This window comes from Eretmochelys imbricata, chromosome 24, assembly GCF_965152235.1.
Source record: "Eretmochelys imbricata isolate rEreImb1 chromosome 24, rEreImb1.hap1, whole genome shotgun sequence".
NCBI classification, from domain to species: Eukaryota; Metazoa; Chordata; order Testudines; family Cheloniidae; genus Eretmochelys; species Eretmochelys imbricata.
The window spans coordinates 6,095,548-6,114,941 of NC_135595.1; the positions used below are offsets into that span (position 1 = coordinate 6,095,548).

General features: G+C 52.5%; 1 protein-coding gene across 1 annotated transcript; it reads left to right on the plus strand.

The window, feature by feature from the left end:
- Positions 1-15,461: 15,461 nt before the first annotated feature.
- On the plus strand, positions 15,462-18,520 carry LOC144280031 (ras-related and estrogen-regulated growth inhibitor-like protein). The gene is made up of 4 exons (XM_077841727.1): positions 15,462-15,576; positions 17,167-17,220; positions 17,316-17,392; positions 18,101-18,520. Exons 1-4 carry the CDS (start codon positions 15,462-15,464, stop codon positions 18,518-18,520), a joined length of 666 nt encoding a protein of 221 aa, XP_077697853.1.
- Positions 18,521-19,394: the final 874 nt, after the last annotated feature.

The following is a 19,394-nucleotide window of genomic DNA, read 5'->3' on the forward strand; positions in this document are numbered from 1 at the left end:
GGATCTTTATGAAACCTGGAAGATATTTGTTGTAAAACTAGCAATTTTTTCTCGGGATATTCAAACTTTGACTTTCTGCTACTTCCAACGCATAAAAGAGCTACCGACACATTGCACTGTCAGCGTCGATGAGATTGGAATGTACATGCAAGAACTGGAATCAGAATTTTCTGACAGATTTCAAGATTTCCAGCGGTTTGGCCCAATGCTTTCTTTTCTAATTAAACCTGGAAAGTTCAGTGAAAGTGACTTGGAATTGTCTGTATTTCAGTGGGTGGGTGTTGAAGATTTCGAAATGCCGCTCATTCAGTTAAAAAGCTCAGAATGGTGGGCATCCAAGTTTGGAGATCTGCGGAGTGCACTTAAAGCTGCCGAGAGAGATCACGGGGCCTCTATTCTGACCTGCTGGATGTCCCTGCCTGTGAAATTTAACTGTTTGAAGAAAATTGCATTTGCAATGCTTTCAGCATTTGGATCCACATACCTGTGTAAACAGGTATTTTCACATATGAAATCTGTCCTCTGTTCCTTTTGGAGCGGGTTAACAACTGATCACTCAGAAGCCTGTGTGCAGCTTCAAGTATCCAAATACATGCCAAACATTGGAAAACTCAGCAAGGAAAAGCAAGGGCAAGGATCTCACTAAACTGATAAGATCTGCATTTTAATTTAATTTTCAATGAAGCTTCATTTAAAAAACCTTAGTCACTTTCCATACAACAATAGTTTAGTTATATATTATAGAGAGAGACCTTCTAAAAACATTAAAATGTATGACCGGCACTTGAAACCTTAAATAAGAGTGAATAAATGGAGACTTGGCACACCACTTCTGAAAGGTTGCTGACCCCTGCCCTAGTTATTTAAATCATTTTGGTTTAGTTTCAACCAGTTCCTAAGCCACTAGAACAAGACTGAAGTAAGTCTGATTCAAAGAGCCTTTTGCACCAGTTTAACCCAATACGTTTAACCCTCTCCCTTGCACATACATCCCTTAAGTATAAGAAACCGGTGCAACTCGTCATGGAGAAGCCCTGGACCAGTCTGTCTGATTTTGACTAGCTTAGCAGGAAGTAAGCAATCCCCGAGTCAATATGGAATATACCCATGCAGGAAGGCTCAACTGGTCAAGGAAGTCAGATAAAAAGAAGAAACAAAGGATGACAATTAATGGCTGGCCTCACGCCAAGATCAGATAAGAGGAAATCTGAAAGCCTTATTGTAAGCAGTGATTGCACAAGCAGATTACGGTAAAGTCTGTTTCATTGTGAAATCAGAACCCCCCATCGCCATGCCAAAGAATGGCACCTATTACTGCCATGGCCTGGTCTATCCATGCAAGCTGTATGGTTGTATTAGCACTTCCCTAGAGTTAACATCATTATACTGGTCTAAAAGGTGCTTATGCCGGTATCGTTTTCTCCTGTATGGAAAGGGGAATAAGCTATAATGGCACCTGTGTGGACAGCAGCCACATGACGGATTGCACTGCTTTAATTATAGCGGTTCCAAAAAAGGGCAAGTGTCTAGCAGAGGAGAGACAAGGTGGGTGAGGTAATCGCTTTTATTGGGTCATCAGGGAGCAGCACTGCAACCCACGGACAATGCAAGTACTGTGTGTAGGCCTGGGGCGGTGAACCGCATGGAAATCACAGATAAACAATCCAGCCAGATCAGTGGAAATTTTTTTCAGAAGCGGCTAGTATCGGCGGGTGCCTGAGTTTTTCAGAGCCTGATCGGAGTTTGTCTCCCCCAGAATTCCCTCACCCTAGGGGGCAGCCTTCGGGAAGTCACTTTGCCTCCAGTAAGCCAGTTTCGCCACCATGCCTTCAAAAGTCCTGACAACGGTTAGACGGCTGGGAGGGACGGTGAGACCCCTGCCTTTCCTGCTGCCTCATTGTCTCCTTGTGCGCCCATCGGTCTGTACCCACCTGCTGTCCCTTGTCTGCTTAGATCGGGGTGGCCGACCTGTGGCTCCAGAGCCCCATGCGGCTCTTCAGAAGTTAATATGCGGCTCCTTGTCTAGGCACAGACTCCGGGGCTGGAGCTGCAGATGCCAACTTTCCAATGTGCCGGGGGGCAAGTGTGGGGGGTGCTCACTGCTCAGCCCCTGGCTCCGTCACAGGCCCTGCCCTGGACTGGGACTAATCTACTCAGAGGAGCAGCGACAGCCGGTCAAAGCGAGGCAGCAAAGGCAACGGGGATCCACCAAGACTATTAAACAATCTGAGGGGCTGTCTGTAACCCAAGGGAGACAGCACGACTGAGCGGATCGGGCGCTGGACTGGGCATCGGAACTCCTGGGTTCTAATCCCAGCTGCAACTGACCGGCTGGGTGAATCTGGCCAAGTCCCTTCCCCTCCCATGCTGTGTCTTTGCACTTACCCAAGCTATCCCCAGCCACCTCACTGACTGAGCCTCCGCTGTCCTGAGGGTGGCCACATTGCCGAATGCTGGAGCTGCCGAGTGATTGCATTAGCACAGTGGTTCCCAACCTGGGGGTTCGTGAAATGTTACAGGGGGTTCTCGGGGGGAAAATTCCCTAATGGTGGACAGAGCTGGCCCTAGGGAGCCCGGGCAGCCTGGGGCCAGCAGCCCGGAGCCCCTGGACTTCCAAGAGCTAAGCAGATCAAAGCAAGCATCTCTATCACACTGAGGAGATTTAAACTTCAAGACTCCTTATAAGAAATGGAAAGGGAGGTGGATATTTTTTGCTGTTTTTAAAAGTAAATAGGCAGCTAGTGTTGTTTGTAAAATGATTATGAAGAACAAGTTTAAGCTTTGTTGTAACGTGTGTCGTTTGCCTGGACTGCTCAAGACCTGAATGCTTGTGTAAGAGGAACTCTTTGAGTTGTTTCAGAGGAGCAGCCGTGTTAGTCTGTATCCGCAAAAAGAACAGGAGGACTTGTGGCCCCTTAGAGACGAACCCATTTATTTGAGCATAAGCTTTCGTGAGCTACAGCTCACTTCATCGGACGCATGCAGTGGAAAATACAGTAGGGGGATTTTATATACACAGAGAACATGAAACAATGGGTGTTACCATACACACTATAACGAGAGTGATCAAGTAAGGTGAGCTATTACCAGTAGGAGAGAAAAAAAAGTCTTTTGTAGTGATAATCAAGGTGGGCCATTTCCAGCAGTTGACAAAAACGTGTGAGGAACAGTAGGGGGGAAAAATAAACATGGGGAAATAATTTTACTTTGTGTAATGACCCATCCACTCCCAGTCTTTATTCAAGCCTAATTTAATGGTGTCCAGTTTGCAAATTAATTCCAATTCAGCAGTCTCTCGTTGGAGTCTGTTTTTGAAGTTTTTTTGTTGAATTGCCACTTTTACATCTATAATTGAGTGACCAGAGAGACTGAAGTGTTCTCCGACTGGTTTTTGAATGTTATAATTCTTGAAGTCTGATTTGTGTCCATTTATTTTTTTACGTAGAGACTGTCCAGTTTGACCAACGTACATGGCAGAGGGGCATTGCTGGCACATGATGGCATATATCACATTGGTGGATGTGCAGGTGAACGAGCCTCTGATAGTGTGGCTGATGTGATTAGGCCCTGTGATGGTGTCCCCTGAATAGATATGTGGACACAGTTGGCAACGGGCTTTGTTGCAAGGATGGGTTCCTGGGTTAGTGTTTTTGTTGTTGTTTCGTGTTCTCTGTGCATATAAAATCCCGCTACTGTATTTTCCACTGCATGCATCCGATGAAGTGAGCTGTAGCTCACAAGCTTATGCTCAAATAAGTATGTTAGTCTCTAAGGTGCCACAAGTCCTCCTGTTCTTTTTGAGTTGGCTTCTTAAATCCCTTCCTGCTGTTTCACATCTGATACTCCTTGATGAAACACAAGAGACTTGTCTTATAACAGGCTTATTCAAAGTGATACAAGCTACGAAAGTGAGTTCTTGGAAGAGTGTTGCCCTTTTCATAACGTAATAAAAGTATTGTAACGATAATTAATAATAAATAGTGTGTAATAAGCATGTCATAAAAAACAAATGTTATATTTCCAAGACCACTGCTTTTATCATTTATACTCAGGTAAAGGAGAAAATCCCTGGAAATATTCATTTTTAGGATGGGGTTCGTGAGACTTGACATTTTAATGAAAGGGGTTCACAGGTTGTTAAAGTTTGGGAACCACTGTATTAGCAGCTGACAGGCAGTTCCAGCTCCCTCTGTGTAGCCCATCCCGCCGGCCAGGGGCCAGCCAACTCCCGAAGCCCTACCGTGCTCTCTTGAGATTGTAAACTGTTCCAGGCAGAGGCTGTCTCTCCCCAGGGGTCTGTACAGCACCACACCCCGGCCCTACCTGCCCCGCCCAAGCCTGAAACACTTACTAGGGCAGAAGCAGTTGCGGTGGGGAAGGCGTCTCCTCTCCAGGGTGCAGCAAGCAGAAATCCCAGAGGATCCTGGCTGTCCCCTGGAAGAGAACAAGGCAGGGCACATGTCAGAGCAGACACAGCTGTGTTAGTGGCGAGCAGGGTGCTGGGGGAGCGAGATCTGGCTGCCTCTCACTGCTAAGGACCCCAGCAGCTGTCTGTCCCTCCAATATATTTCTGTAGCACCTAATTGCCAGCTCTGTGTCTGTCCATCCATCGCTCTTGGACATGGAAGGGGAAACAAGAAATTCTTTGATATCTCTGCAGCACCCACCATACTGGCCAAGCCCCAGGCTGCTGTCTGTCCCTCCCTGCTAGGGAGAGGGGAGTCAGTCCCTCGCCCCAGCAGCTCCCTATGCCAGTGTCTGTCTGCTTGGAGGGAGCCTGACCAGCTTGTAGCTCCCACCTGCCCCAGCCTCATTTACACCCAAAAGCTTCTCTCTGCTCCCCTCCAGCGGCTGAGGCTCAAGCTCGCCTCCTGGGTGATCTCAGGCCGCCCCTCCCACTCTCAACCTGGCCACACCCACTCCTCAATTCCACCCTCCACCCCCACAGGCCCCTTGGCATGGCATTCCCTCTTCCAAACCCTCCTGCCACTGTCCCTTCATTTCTGCAGGCTCTGCCTTCTCCACCCCCCATCTTCCTCCTTTTCCTCCTGCCTTCTCCTTTTCTCTCCCCCAGTCTTCTCTCTCCCTGCAAGGGGCACTCCTTCTGCTAGGGGTTATCCCGTGCGTCTGTATCATTGATCAAAACAGGCAGAGGGGAGGAAGATCACCCCAAAGGCTGGGATGAGATGGGTTTTCTCTGGCCCTCCAGCATCTGCTCTGATCCTTGCTGGAGCAGGAAGTTGTGTATAAAGGCAGAAGGGGATCTGGGTGCATTAGCCTGGTTTGGGGATTAATTCTTAACCCTTGGCCAGCGGGACCCATTATCAGTAACTGAATGCTTTGCAATGTCCCTGGCACAGCACAAGAACAGTGCCGGCGTCCCGTGGCTGCTGGGATCTGGGCAGTGGGTTCAGGTCTCTGCCCGTGAATATCCGCTAGACCAGTCAGCCTGTGGGGCGGCTTCAGGGAGGTCATGTTAATACTGGAATGGGGTGAGCTGGGCAGTGCTGTGCCCACGGGTGGGCTGTTGGCAGCAGGACTCAAATCCGGGACCCCTGGTACTAAACGCACCACTCTCTGCTGCCTGAGCTAAAAGACCCAGCTCCATTCCCCAATGCCGGGTCAGGCTCGTCAGCCTGTATCTGGGCCCCAGGCTCCGAGCACCGCATGGAGAGGGCATGGCTTACATGCATAGGAACTACCCACCTGAAAGCAGCATGATCTCAGATGTTGCAGCCATGACCCTTTGGTCCTAGGATCCCGTTTCTCAGGGAAGAGACAGGACAAGGTGCGGGCTGGAACGTATAGCACAGGCATTCTTTACAGAGACTGATGGACACAGACAGATTCTGTGGTTCTCCAGCTTCCATCTCATATCACAGCAGCATCTAAGTGGAGATCAAGGCTCCTTTGTGCTAGGCGCTGGACACACAGAGAAGCAGAGACTGTCCTTGAGCCAAAGAGCTTTAGGCAAAAGAAACTGTTCTCTCATTTTACAGCTGGGGAACAAAGACCCAGGAGCAGCTAAGTGCCTTGCCATGTGTTCTACAGGAAGGCCAAGGCAGAGGCAGAACTAAACCCCTAAATCCTAGCCTGGTGTCTTAGCCTTTGCTAGCATTTTCTGAACCTCACGAGCAGGTAGTTCAGTGGGGAAACTGAGGCACAGTGCAGGGAAGTGAGTTGCCCAGCAGCTGTGGCTGAAGCAGGAATAGAGCCCAGCTGTCTAGACTCACCCACCTGTGCTTTGACGTCACAGCTGCCACTGCCATGAGGCAATGAGTTTGGTTCCATTGCAGAGCCCAATGGAGTGTCACCAGGGTGCGCTCTGCCCATTCCCAGCTTCTGGCAAACAGAGGCTAGGGACACCATCCCTGCTCATCCTGGCTAATAGCCCTTGATGGACCTATCCTCCATGAACTTATCTAGTTCTTTTTTAAACCCTGTTGTAGTCTTGGCCTTCACAACATCCTCTGGCAAGGAGTTCCACAGGTTGGTTCAATACAAGATATTACCTCACCCGCCTTGTCTCTCTAATATCCTGGGAACAGCATAGCTTCATTGCTTGGGGTGATCTGACAGCAAGTGTGAAAAATTGGGACACTTTTTTCACCGGGACAGGGTATAGTTGCCTATGTAAGAAAAAGCCCCTAATATCAGGATGGTCCTGGTAATATCGGGACATCTGGTCACCCTAACAACACTGCAAACAACCTTTCGGCCTCATTTTCATGTGGAACCCTAAAGCGGGTGTCCCACATGCTCCATCTTCCTCTAGGACATTAACGTGATCGGGCGGCCTCTGGCTGTAAATTACGGTGGAATTCTGCATTCACATCCAGGTCTGGGTCAGAGTTCTCAGCCTCGAGGAGCCACCAGGTGGCGACAGAACTGCAGGAAAGCCCAGAGCAAAGTCGCCAAGGAATGTCGTCCCTTTTATATCAGAGACCCTGCTCAAAAGAAAGCCGCAGGGTATTATCCAAGGGTCAGATTTGTAGCGGTAGCAACAGACAAGTGAGGGATGGCGAGCTCCAGGAGGTGCCTGTATCTGCCTTGCACAGAAAATTAGGTGTTAGCAGGCAGGGGCTGACCTCAGCCAAGGAATGTTTTGCAGCGCAAAGCCACGTCATTTTATTATTCTTGGCATCGGTTGGAGCCACTGTGCAGCTCCCACACTGGGTTGATTACTAGCACATCGAGATGTCATTAGCATTGGGCTGGTGTTGCAATCGGAGGCCTTCTAGCCTCCTGCTTGCTGTCCTAGGTTGGCTCTGGGATTGCAACTCACCCCTGTGCGAAGGGCCCAATATGATCGCTGGGTACCGCTGTGTGGATGAATGTACCAGGCGCCCTCCCAGTCGAATCCCTACCTCTGTGCTGTTGACACCCCAGGCTCACCCTATCTTAATGACTGGCAGCAGGGCAGCAGCTACCAGCGGTGGGAGCAGCCGTTAAAGGGAGAAATCTGAAGACAGAGGAGTGAGGCAGCCCTCGTTGTTGGGTGGAAGGGTTCCCGTGGGAGGCACATGATGCTTATCTCTCACTCTCATTCCTCAGCTGGTTGCTGTGGCATCGGAACTCTCAAATGTCTGAACAAGTTGAACCAGCTGTACAGTGAGTGCTCTGTGGCTCCCAGCTCCTCCTCTGATTCCCCCTCGAGGCCAGATTCTCATCTCAGGGCAAAGCCGGCGTTGCTCTCTCCATTACGCAGAGTGTCCCGGCTTTAGATCACATACAGTGCCCGGTACAAAGGGGCCCTACTGAAATACAAATGACAACAACAAAGGGCTCTGAGCAGCCCAGAATGAGAGACCTGGATGGGAGCATCTCTGCTGCCTTGGCACAGTGAACGTCTGATGTCCTGCCACCTGCTCTCTGTGTAGAACGCAGCTCCACCCGCTAGTTTGGCATAACCAGGCTTGTGGGAGGGCTTAGTCCTGGCATAGACTGCGCTCTCTGTTGGAACTCTGAATCTCTGCCAGAGGAGCTGCTGCAATCCCCGAATAGCCCTCCTGCCCGGTTACACTGGGCCATGCCGGGCCGGCCGTTAGTGTTGTGTCCGTGTGTGAGCTGCGAAGTGCACCGTCCGAGAACGATTGCATCCTACCAGTGAGGCTGTAGATTTAATGTACTGCAGCCTCTCCCATAAGTGCCATTTAACATATCAACGCCTTTCTCATCTAGGCAAACCAGTGCATAAATCTCTCTAATCTCATTCAAATCAAGGCCGCATTCGCTTCTCACTCAGGATATGTCTGTACTGCAAGTGAAGGTAGGATTCCAGCTCAGGTGGCCGTTCCCAGGCTAGCTTCAATCTAGTAGGAGCCGCTAGGCAACTAGTGAAGATGTGACAGCTGAGGCTTCCCTATGAGCTTGCAACCAGGGACCCCAGGTCCGTACCCTTGTTGGTGACCTATACTGACGTCCGTGCCACCATCTCTTTGCCATTATTGTTCCCCAAGCTGGTTGGCTGAAAGCGAGCCTGGTTATACCTGTCTTCACTACAAGCACACCTTCGTTTGCAGGGTGGACGTGCTCTTCCACTCTTGTAAATAGGAAGATGTGATTGTTCTGGCAATTTCCTGCAAGCGACAAACGTTATGGAGTGTTTTCAGAGTTCATCATATTAAAAAATGCAAATGTTTGTGTGTTACATGGGATTGTCTGTACCTTCTTTAAGGAGAAGCCTTGACTAATGTAAACCCTGGGATGTGTTATGTGCTTCAAGGGTCTCTTTGAAACACTGGGTTAGACCAGTGATACTCACAGCTCAGTGATTCAGGAGCCAAATTAGTGATCAATGTGACCCAAAAGAGCCACAGGAGAGTGAATGACCAGGGAAATATTTAATATATATATTATCCTCACAGAAAATAAGTTAATAACTTAGTGCAAGTTGGTGATTTAATTGCTTAATAACATAGTTTCAGAGTAGCAGCCATGTTAGTCTGTATTCGCAAAAAGAAAAGGAGTACTTGTGGCACCTTAGAGACTAACCAATAAAAACATCTGCTGTATTTTCCACAGTATGCATCCGATGAAGTGAGCTGTAGCTCACGAAAGCTCATGCTCAGATAAATTGGTTAGTCTCTAAGGTGCCACAAGTACTCCTGTTCTTTTTGAGCACAAGCTTTCGTGAATTACAGCTCACTTCATCGGATGCATAAAGTAGACAGTACAGTGAGGAGATTTATATACAAACAGACCATGAAAAAATATACATTGTAAGGAGAGTGAGGCCTTGGAGGTTTTTCACTTTCCTCTGTAGCATGGGGCACAGGTCACTTGCTGGAGGAGTCTCTGCTCCTTGAAGTCTTTAAACTACGATTTGAGGACTTCAATAGCACAGATATAGGTGTGAGGTTTTTTGCAGGAGTGGTGGGTGAAATTCTGTGGCCTGCATTGTGCAGGAGGTCAGACTAGATGATCATAATGGTCCCTTCTGACCTAAATATCTATGATCACTTAAGATGAGCTATTACCAGCAGGAGAGTGGGATGGGGGGAGAGAAAACTTTTTGAAGTGATAATCAAGGTGGGCCATTTCCAGGAGTTAACAAGAACGTCTGAGGAACGGGGGGGGGGGGGGAATAAACAAGGGGAAATAGTTTCACTTAGTATAATGACTCAACAACCACTCCCAGTCTCTATTCAAGCCTAAATTAATTGTATCCAATCCAGTCTCGTTGGACTCCAATGAGAGACTGCTGAATTGGAATTAATTTGCAAATTGGATACAATTAACTCTCCTGCTGGTAATAGCTCATCTTAAGTGATCACTCTCCTTACAATGTATATTTTTTCATGATCTGTGTGTATATATAAAATCTCCTCACTGTACTTTCCACTTTATGCATCCGATGAAGTGAGCTGTAGCTCACGAAAGCTTATGCTCAAATAAATTGGTTAGTCTCTAAGGTGCCACAAGTCCTCCTTTTCTTTTTAATAACATAGTAAAAGCATCCTGATTGGCTAATAACTCAGACTGGTTAATAACTAAATCACACCGTGTTTTGATATCACGTGCTGCAAAGAGCTGCAGGAGACGCATTGAAGAGCCACTCGCGGCTCGACTGTGTTAGACACACAAAGTAGCGGGATTCCTGGGAAACATTTGGGAGTCTGGGCGTGCAAATGACCCACTTCTGGAGCCATCCTCTTGAAGTTGCGCCTTGAGCAGAAACCCCTCTTCTGGCTGATGACCTAGTCACGGTGGCTTGGAAGCCCCACTGGATGAAAGGAAGAGGCTTAGATCCATGAGTGAGCAAGTTCTGAGTGAAAGGGGTTATGAACAGGTGACCACAGGCAAAACCTCTGTGTTGGGTTTTGAAGGACTTCCCACCAACCCGAGCCCTTGCTGGAGTGAGGGCGTGAGCTCCGGTGAGCTTAGTAGCATGCATGGAGGTTCTTTGATCATTTTAAATATGCTTTTACCTTAAGAATAAATGTGCTTGCTTAGAAAGGGCAGTGTGGGAACTTACAACGGTAGCAATTACACTGTATGCCGTCTCCACAGAGAGAAATGAAGCAGGGCTGCTTAGGTGTCCGTCTTTCACTGGGGATTTTGCAGTACGGTCAGGGGACGGTGCAGCCTGGAAATGCCCTGGTCAAAAGGGAGAGAGAGAGCAGGTCTCCGGCCAAGGAGCCTGGAGCAGGTGCCGTTGCTGGACTGTAGAGGAGGAACACAGGTGTAACTGCCCTATGCTGTGACAGACGCTGCTGCATTTGAGTCACTTGAGTTACAGCGGAGTATAATGCCAATGCCAGGGAGAGGAGAATCAGGGCCCTAATCCTGAGGGGGACCTGGCATTGGCCACTGTCAGAAGACAGGATCCTGGCTAGATGGACCTTTGCTCTGACCCAGTATGGCTGTTCTTATGTTCAACTTCTGTTGGTGGAAGAGACAAGCTTTGGAGCTACACAGAGCTCTTCTTCAGGTCTGCGGAAAGAAATCAGCGTGTCTGAGCTAAATGCAACTTTGGAGCAGATAGTTGAGCACAAGGGGTAGGTAACACGCTGTGGGAGTCCCCCCTGAGACGGAGTGGAGACAGGCAGCTAAGGTTGCAAAGAGAAGAATGGGAAAAGTAAATGCCAAAGTTAAGGCTGCACAAGTAAGCTTAACCCTGCCCCCTTGTGGCTCTAATCCGTGGTCCCGGGCTATTTCTCATATACTATACAATTTTGCCAAAGCCTTAGACATGCCTGTCGTCCCCCGCCCCACTTCACACCCACGGACCCATTCACATAGGCCGTCCACACACTCAGCCACAAACACACACACAACCACAGTCATGGACAAAGATCTACACAAACACACATAGATCCACTACATTCACAACCTACACACGCACCTAACCACATAGACACACTAACACAGTCCCCCCCACACTCTCACACAACCTGTGCGTACACTCACAAACACCTACACACACTCTAACACACAGTCCCCCCCCACACTCTCACACAACCTGTGCGTACACTCACAAACACCTTCACACACACAACCACACAAACATACTGTCTCACACACATTCTAACACAACTTTACAAACACATGAGCACACACAGACCCATACAAACACAGCCGGACACACGTGCAGAGAGCCAGATACACGCACACAGAGCCAAATGTGCCACCGCACACAAACACACACACACAGAGCCCCATCCACACCAAGCCATGTACACACACACACACACAGCGCCGCACAGCACACGTGCCGGGCACACCCCGATCTGGGGCCGGGCACACAGGCAGCAGAGGCATCGGGCATGTGTCCCCATTCAGAAGCAGCCTCCCCACCCCCGGACCTAATTAGCACACGCAGCGGACACAAAGGGAAGCACTAGCCCAAGCTGAGCATCACGTGCTGAGCGGCGTGGAAGGCACGAGAAGGCAAAGGACGGGAGATGCCAACGCAAATGCGGCAAAGCTTGAATCGCTCTCGACACTGTCGTCCCCCACTCATCCCCCCAGCACCTGCTCCCAGCTCCCCAGCTCACATGCACTTGTCTGGGGCTGGGCCTCTGGCAGGCATGTGGGAAACAGCTGCAGAGACCGGTGTTCCCACCCCCAGCACTGAGACCGGCCTTTATAAACATGAGCCTCACAGCCTCCCCTAGGAGGCAGGTCAGGATCTTTATCCCTGTTAACAAAGTGGGGAAACTGAGGCACAGAGCTGGGCAGGGCCATGCAGCAAATCAATGGCAGAGGGGGAATAAAACCCAGGAGCCCTGGCTCACACTAGCCCACAGTTCCCTCCCAGAACAGGCATAGAAGAACCCAGGTGTTCTGACTCGTGGTGGCCTGCTCTAACCAGTAGACAACACTCCTACTATATGGCTAGAATGAGACCCTCTCCCAGAAGTCCTGAGTCCCAGGACCCCCCAGAGCGAATCCCTAGACATGCTCCCTCCCAGAATTGGGCACCGGACCTAGGAGTCCTGACTCCCCATCCTAGCACACATGCCTCCACACACAACTGCAGAGACAGGGCAGGAATCCCGCCTCCATTGTGTTATCCCAAAGGCCAGGGCAGCTGTACGCCCGCAGAGCCAGTAGGCTGCGGCAAATGGGGACTTATTGGGCCTGATTCTCAGTCACACTCTGGCCCCTTTGTGCCGCTCCAGCAGGGTCATGGGGTCTTCAAGTGGGTGGGAATGGTTCCCCGAGGACTCCCCTCCCCACGCAAAGGCCTCCCCAGCCCCCCGGGTTAGGGGAAGGCTCAGCGCGCTGGCCGGAGTGCGCTGAGTGGTGGCTCTTCTCTGCTCCCCGGGGGCCATGAGGCACACAGCATAAATTAGAGCAGCCCTGCTAATACTAATTGGCTAGAAATCACTTTAAGCTTGTTTATTTCCTGGCCCCAAGAGGGCAGCAGCATCCCCTGCTCTGAAAAGCAGCAGCCTTTACCCGGCGCTCAGTGTCCTGCGTAGGGAATCCAGCTTGCCAAGGCTTCTAAAATGAAAGAAAAAAGTCCAGAACTGTTGTGTAGTAAAGACTCACTTCTCTCTCTCCATCTGCACCCCGGCTCTGTATTCCCACACACCCCATCTACTTATCTAGCTCTTTCAATCCCTCTGATCTATCCACCTTACTCAGCAGCAGGGCATCTGTCTGTCCATCTGTCCTCTAACCCATCTGCAAAGCAGGGGTGTTCAGAGGTGGGTGGTGGAATTAGGAAGAAAATTCCCCAATGGGCAGTTCATTCCATCGTTGTCCCCTAGAAGTTTATTGGCACCTCCCTCTGCAGCAGGGCCATTGGGAGTCAGAGACCTGGCTTCTGTCCCTAGCTCTACCACCAACCTGCAGGAAGACCATGGGCAAATCACTGCCCCACTGTGCCTCAGTTTCCCCCTATGTCCCAGATCTCCTGGGCAATGCCTGAGACCGGCTCTAACCATTCCTAATCCCCCTAGACTATGTCTGTTATTGTGGTATGCAATGGGCACCTGGGGTTCAGATTTGGAGTATCCCCCAGACTTCAGTCAGGGGATGGGGGCTGGCTCTCGGTTTTTGGCTCAGATCTGCCTGGTTTGGAGGTTGGTCTCTGGGTGTGCTTGCATCCTGCTAGGGGCTAAGGCCCAGATCTTCAGAGGTATTTAGGCACCTAAATCCCATCGACTTCAATGGGAGTCAGGCACCTACATACCTTTGAGGATCTGAGAGCCCCTGGCTGTGCCACAGAGCTGAAAGCGCTGCGGCTTCCGGCTGGGAACCTCTGCCTCCTTACGGGCCTTCACACTGTGTTCAGCCAGGAGAGCACAGGGGGTGAAAGGGATTCCTGCAGGCCCAGGCATGACAGCTCCTAATGAACTGGCTCCCTGGCTGGGCTGAGCTGGGAGGAACAGGTCCGGCTGGGAAGCAGCCAGGGAGTTCTGAGGACAGGCAAAGGGTGGGCGAAGGCAGAAAGCGAAAGGCGTTTCTATTCTGCTCAGGGGGTGTGTGTGTGTGGGTGTGGGTGTGTGAGAAAGAGAGAGAGAGAGAGAGATTCTGTGTGTGAAACTGCGTGACAGAGAGATTGCGTGTGTGTTTGTGCACACAAGATTCTGCGAGCAGGTGTGAGATTCTCTGTGTATGCATATGTGTGTGTGTGTGTGTGTGTGTGAGATTGTGTGTGCGTGTGCACATGAGCATCTGTGTGTGTGACTGTGCGTGCAGGAGATTGTCAGTGTGCACACACGCAAGGGAAAGACTGCATGTACGAGGAAAGTGTGCACCAGTGTGAGAGCATGTCTGTGTGTGTTTAAGTGTCAGTGTGACAGGGAAAGTGGGCGTGTGTATGAATAGGTGTGCAAAGGCAAGTGTGTGCGTGCATGCAAGGGAAAGTGTGCGTGTGTGTGAGAGCGTGTCTCTGTGTTTCAGTGTGCGTGCAAGGGAGAGGGTGTGATAGGACGGTGTGTGCTCGTGCAAGAGTACCTACACTTGTGGGTTTGCTGCCCGCTTGCGCATGTGTACAGGTGTGTGAGGAACAGTTTGTGTAATTTTGTGTCTGTGTGAATATAGGTGTGCTAAGATGTGACTACAACTTTGTATTTGTGAGCCTGCTGGTGTGTAGGAATGTGTGTGTCTGTGCGTGTCTGTGTGGAACTGTGTTGTGTGTAACTCTGGGTGAACTTGTGTGTGTGTGTGGGGGGGGGGTTATACCTGGGGGCAGCGACGTGTCTGAGAAAAATCAATAGTTGTGTGAGCATGTGTGTGTGAATACCTCTGTGTGAATGTGAGTCCTGTGTGTATCTGTGTGAGGAAGCAATGGATTGTGTCGATGAACCTGCATTTGTGTGTGCATATATGTGTATCTCTGCATAAATTCTTGTGAGTCTCCATGAGGATGCCCTGGTGTGTGTGTGTGTGTGTGTGTGTGCTGGGAATCTGTATTTGTGTGCCTCTGTGTGTAAGGATGCACAGGGCTGTGTGTGTGTGTGTTGTGAATCTGTATGTATGCATACCCCCAGAGTCGTGTATGTGTTGTAAACCTGTATTTGTGTGTGTCTCTCTGTGAAAATAAAGTGTGCATCCGTGTGTCTGTGTGCATCCTGGACTGTGTGTTGGTGTGCTGGGTTTTGTGTGTGTATGTTGTGAGCCCGTGTTTGTGTCTCTGTGTGAATGACTGTGTGCACGCCATGGATTTTGCGTGTCCCCTAGGGGGTGTGTGTGCGTGCGTGTGCCCTGGGTTGTGTATTGTGAACCTGTATTTGTGTGTGTCTGCGTGTGTCTCTGTAAAAATGACTGAGAGTGTGCGCCCTCGGTGTTGTGAGCCAATGTTTGTGTCTGGCTCTGGTGTGTGTGTGTGTGTGTGTGTGTGTGCGTGATCAGAGCGTTGCGGGGGGGGAGTGTGGGGAGCTGTCCCTGTGTGTCCGTCACTCAACCCCCGGCTCCGCCTCTCCCCTATAAACCAGGCTCCGGCGCTGTCCGCACTCGCAGAGCAGCAGCTCCCGGCCCGGACCCGAGCCCGCCCCGCGCCCCAAATGGTCGTTCAGCTCCGCACGGCGCCCCAGCAGCCCGGCGGGATGTCCGAGGGGAGCCAGCCCAAAGTGGAAGCCAACATCCTGGTGCTGGGAGCGGAGAAAGTGGGGAAATCTGGTGAGTGTTGGGCACCCCGCAGCCTCCCTCCACCCTCCCTGCCCCCCACTGCCCCCTTCCTCCATCCTGCCCTCCGCCCTCCCTGCCCCCCACTGCCCCCTTCCCTCCACCATCTCCGCCCCCCACTGCCCCCTTCCCTCTGCCCCCACTGCCCCCTTCCCTCCACCCTCCCTACCCCCCACTGCCCCCTACTGCTCCCTTTCCTCCTGTCCTCCCTCTGCCCCCTTCCCTCCACCCTCCTGTTCTCCCACTGCCCCCTTCCTCCATCTTGCCCTTTGCCCTCCGCCCTCCCTGCCCCCCACTGCCCCCTTCCCTCCGCCCTCCCTCCACCCTCACTGCCCCCTTCCCTCCACTCTCCTGTCCTCCCACTGCCCCCTACTGCTCCCTTCCCTCCTGTCCTCCCTCTGCTCCCTTCCCTCCACCCTCCTGTTCTCCCACTGCCCCCTTCCTCCATCCTGCCCTCCACCCTCCCTGCCCCCCACTGCCCCCTTCCCACTGCCCCCTCCTGCTCCCTTCGCTCCTGTCCTCCCACTGCCCCCTCCCCTCCATCTCCCACTGCCCGCTTCCTCCATCCTGCCCTCTACCCTCCCTGCTCCCCACTGCTCCCTTCCCTCCACCCTCCCTGCCCCCCACTCTCCCTGCCTCCCACTGCCCCCTACTGCTCTCTTCCCTCCACCTCCTACTGCCTCCCACTGCTCCCTTCCTTCCTGTCCTCCGACTGGCCCCTTCCCTCCACCCTCCTGTCCTCCCACTGCCCCCTCCCCTCCATCTCCCACTGCCCCCTTCCTCCATCCTGTCCTCCTCCCTGCCCCCCACTGCTCCCTTCCCTCCTGTCCTCCCACTGCTCCCTTCCCTCCACCTCCCACTGCCCCCTACTGCCTCCCACTGCTCCCTTCCTTTCTGTCCTCCCACTGCCCCCTTCCCTCCACCCTCCTGTCCTCCCACTGCCCCCTCCCTTCCATCTCCCACTGCCCCCTTCCTCCATCCTGCCCCCTTCCCTCCTGTCCTCCCACTGCCCCCTCCACTCCATCTCCCACTGCCCCCTTCCTCCATCCTGTCCTCCTCCCTGCCCCCTACTGCTCCCTTCCCTCCTGTCCTCCCACTGCCCCCTTCCCTCCACCCTCCCTGCCCACCACTGCCCCCTCCCCGCCATCTTCCACTGCCTCCATCCTTCTCTCCACACTCCCTGCCCCCTACTGCTCCCTTCCCTCCACCATCTCTGCCCCCTACCTCTCCCTTCCCTCCTGTCCCCCCACTGCCCCCTGCCCTCCACCCTCCCTGCCTCCTACTGCCCCCTCCCCTCCGTCCTCCTACTGCCCCCTTCCCTCCAATGCTCCCATTGCCCCCTTCCTTCCACCCTCCTGTCCTCCCACTGTCCCCATGGCTGGGAACAAGCCACGCTGTACCATGTGCGTGTGAACGGCTGTTCTCTGAGTTCCCACTCTGGCATTGCCCACCACCCTGATCCCACTGGGAGCATGCGGGCGCTAGGGGATGGGCTGGGAGGCCCAGGAATCGGTTTCAGTCCTGCCACGCAATCCGGCTCAGATTGGTGCCAGCCGGGGTAACGTTGGGTCTCTTTTGTTCTAGCTCTGACAGTCCGATTCCTCACCCGGAGGTTTATTGGTGAATACGGGGATATTGGTGAGTAGCTTTGGGTTATGACTTTCTTTCTTACTTTCAAGTCCACACTCTCTTAACAGCTCCCTCTTTTCCCTCCCCTCCCTGTGTGGCTCCAGAATCCGTTTACACGCACAATGTGATGGTTGGAGGCAGAGACGTTTGCTTCAGCATCTGGGACTCCACCTGCCCCCAGGTGAGAAATCGCAGCCTGTGGCTTCCAACCCAGGCAAATGGCTTTGGGGACCGAATGGATGGAATGGGTTTCTTGGGCCTCGGGCCAGCTCCTAACAGGACAGGTGTCCTCTCAGCGGATGGAGCCCCCCTCGCTTCTGCTCCTGGAGGAGCACATGGGCAAGGACAAACTTGCTCTGATTCTGCGGGGCCTACAGGAAACCTCTCTGCCCTCAGAGTGCCGCCATATGCCCACAACAAACATGGCCACCTTGGCTTCCAGCCCACCCAAGGCTAAGAAATGGCACCCAATTACTTTTCGTGGGAGGGAGGCTGAATAAAGATCGAGGGGGGAGGGTGAGAGCATTGCTGACAGAACTGACCCTCCCCAGTGCCCTGGTACTACTCCTGAAGCGACCAATGTCAGGCACTCACCAGCGTCTTCATGTGCCCCCAACAAAGATGGCTGCTTCAGCTCTTCCCCAGTAATAGCCAGACCCTCCCTCCCTTCCCAGCTGGTCGGTTGTGCCTTGCGGCACCTGGAGGGAAAATCCTTTACACACACACACACCCTGCCACCGCCCATTTCCTCCCCAGCTGGGCTGAGGCAGGAAAGGGGGTTGATCTGGTCACTGTGGCGACGACGTGATGGCCTCTTCGCCCTGGCTAACTCCTGGTTTTTGTCCCGCTCTCTCTAACCTTCCCCCCCACCCCCCCGCCTCCTCTCCAGGCCGCCGAGCTCCAGGGCTGGGTGAGTGAGAAGCAGCTGCGCTGGGCGGACGGCTTCGTCGTGGTCTACAGCATCTGCGACCGCTCCAGTTTCCACCTGGCCCACCAGCAGCTCCAGCGCATCCGGCAGCTGAAGAGACGGGGCAGTTCCGAGAAAGCGCCCGTCATCCTGGTGGGCAACAAGCGGGACCTGCAGCACCGGCGGGCCGTCTCCAGCGAGGAAGGGCGGCTCCTGGCCCTCTCCACAAACTCGGGCTTCTTCGAGATCTCGGCTGCCGAGACGTACCACGGCGCCCTGGTGGTCTTTCACGAGCTCCTCGACCTGGTGCGGGACTCCAGGAGCTCTGGCAAGAAGGCCGTGGGCATCCGCAGCATCGTCCGCAGCATGTCAGCCGTCTTTGGGAGGAGGAGGACAGAATGAGCGAGGAGGGGTCCCGCGAGGAGAGCTCAGATTGTGGGGACAACGGAACGTAGCCAAAGCATGCACCAGTGGCTTGGGTGTCGCCAGTTCCTCAGCATGGCATGGAGCACCGGATGAGCCTCTTGACGAGGGTACATGGCGAGAGCCATGGGGAAGCAGCTCTCTGTGTGTGCCCCCGGCCTTCTCTGGTGGGAGCTCTGGCTGGAGTCTGCGATATAATCGGGGTGGTAATTACATTCCGCCTCCCTATCTGTGCCCGCTGGCAGATTCCGCTGGAGGAATGAGTCTCCACATGCCCCTTCCTAAAAATTGTGACCGTGTGGCTGTTAAAGAGCGGCTGCACTCCGCCCCAGAGGTGGGTGCATTTCGCGGGGAGGGTGAACGAGCTATGTTTACAGTGAACCAGGTTTGTGAAGTGGACATTTGGGTGCCCAATTCTCCCCTGACACCTGTGCTTTGTGGAAGCATTCACACCAGTGCCGAGTGGGCGTGTAACCTTAGCAACGCCAAAAGGCAGCATTTTACGGGCACTTTGACTCCAGAGGGCCAAAATCCCTGCTGGAGGAAATTTGCACTGCTCCATGGAACTGCGTCAAATTTGGAACACAAGGAAGCAGAGAATCTGTCACCCAGATCCCATATTTGGATGGTAAGGTCAGTATATGGGACCTGAGCCTGAATTCAGGCTGAACTCCCATTGAAAGTCAGATACCACAGTGAGGGGCAATGTATAAAACCTTTGCTTGAAGTTCAAGCATTGGGCCCTCTTAACCAAAGGAATGACTGTCTGCAGCAACCTAAGAGCCTGAAGCACAAAGTTTACGTACTTTTAAGGGGCCCATGTTTTAAAACTTGGCTCTAAACCCTCGGGTAA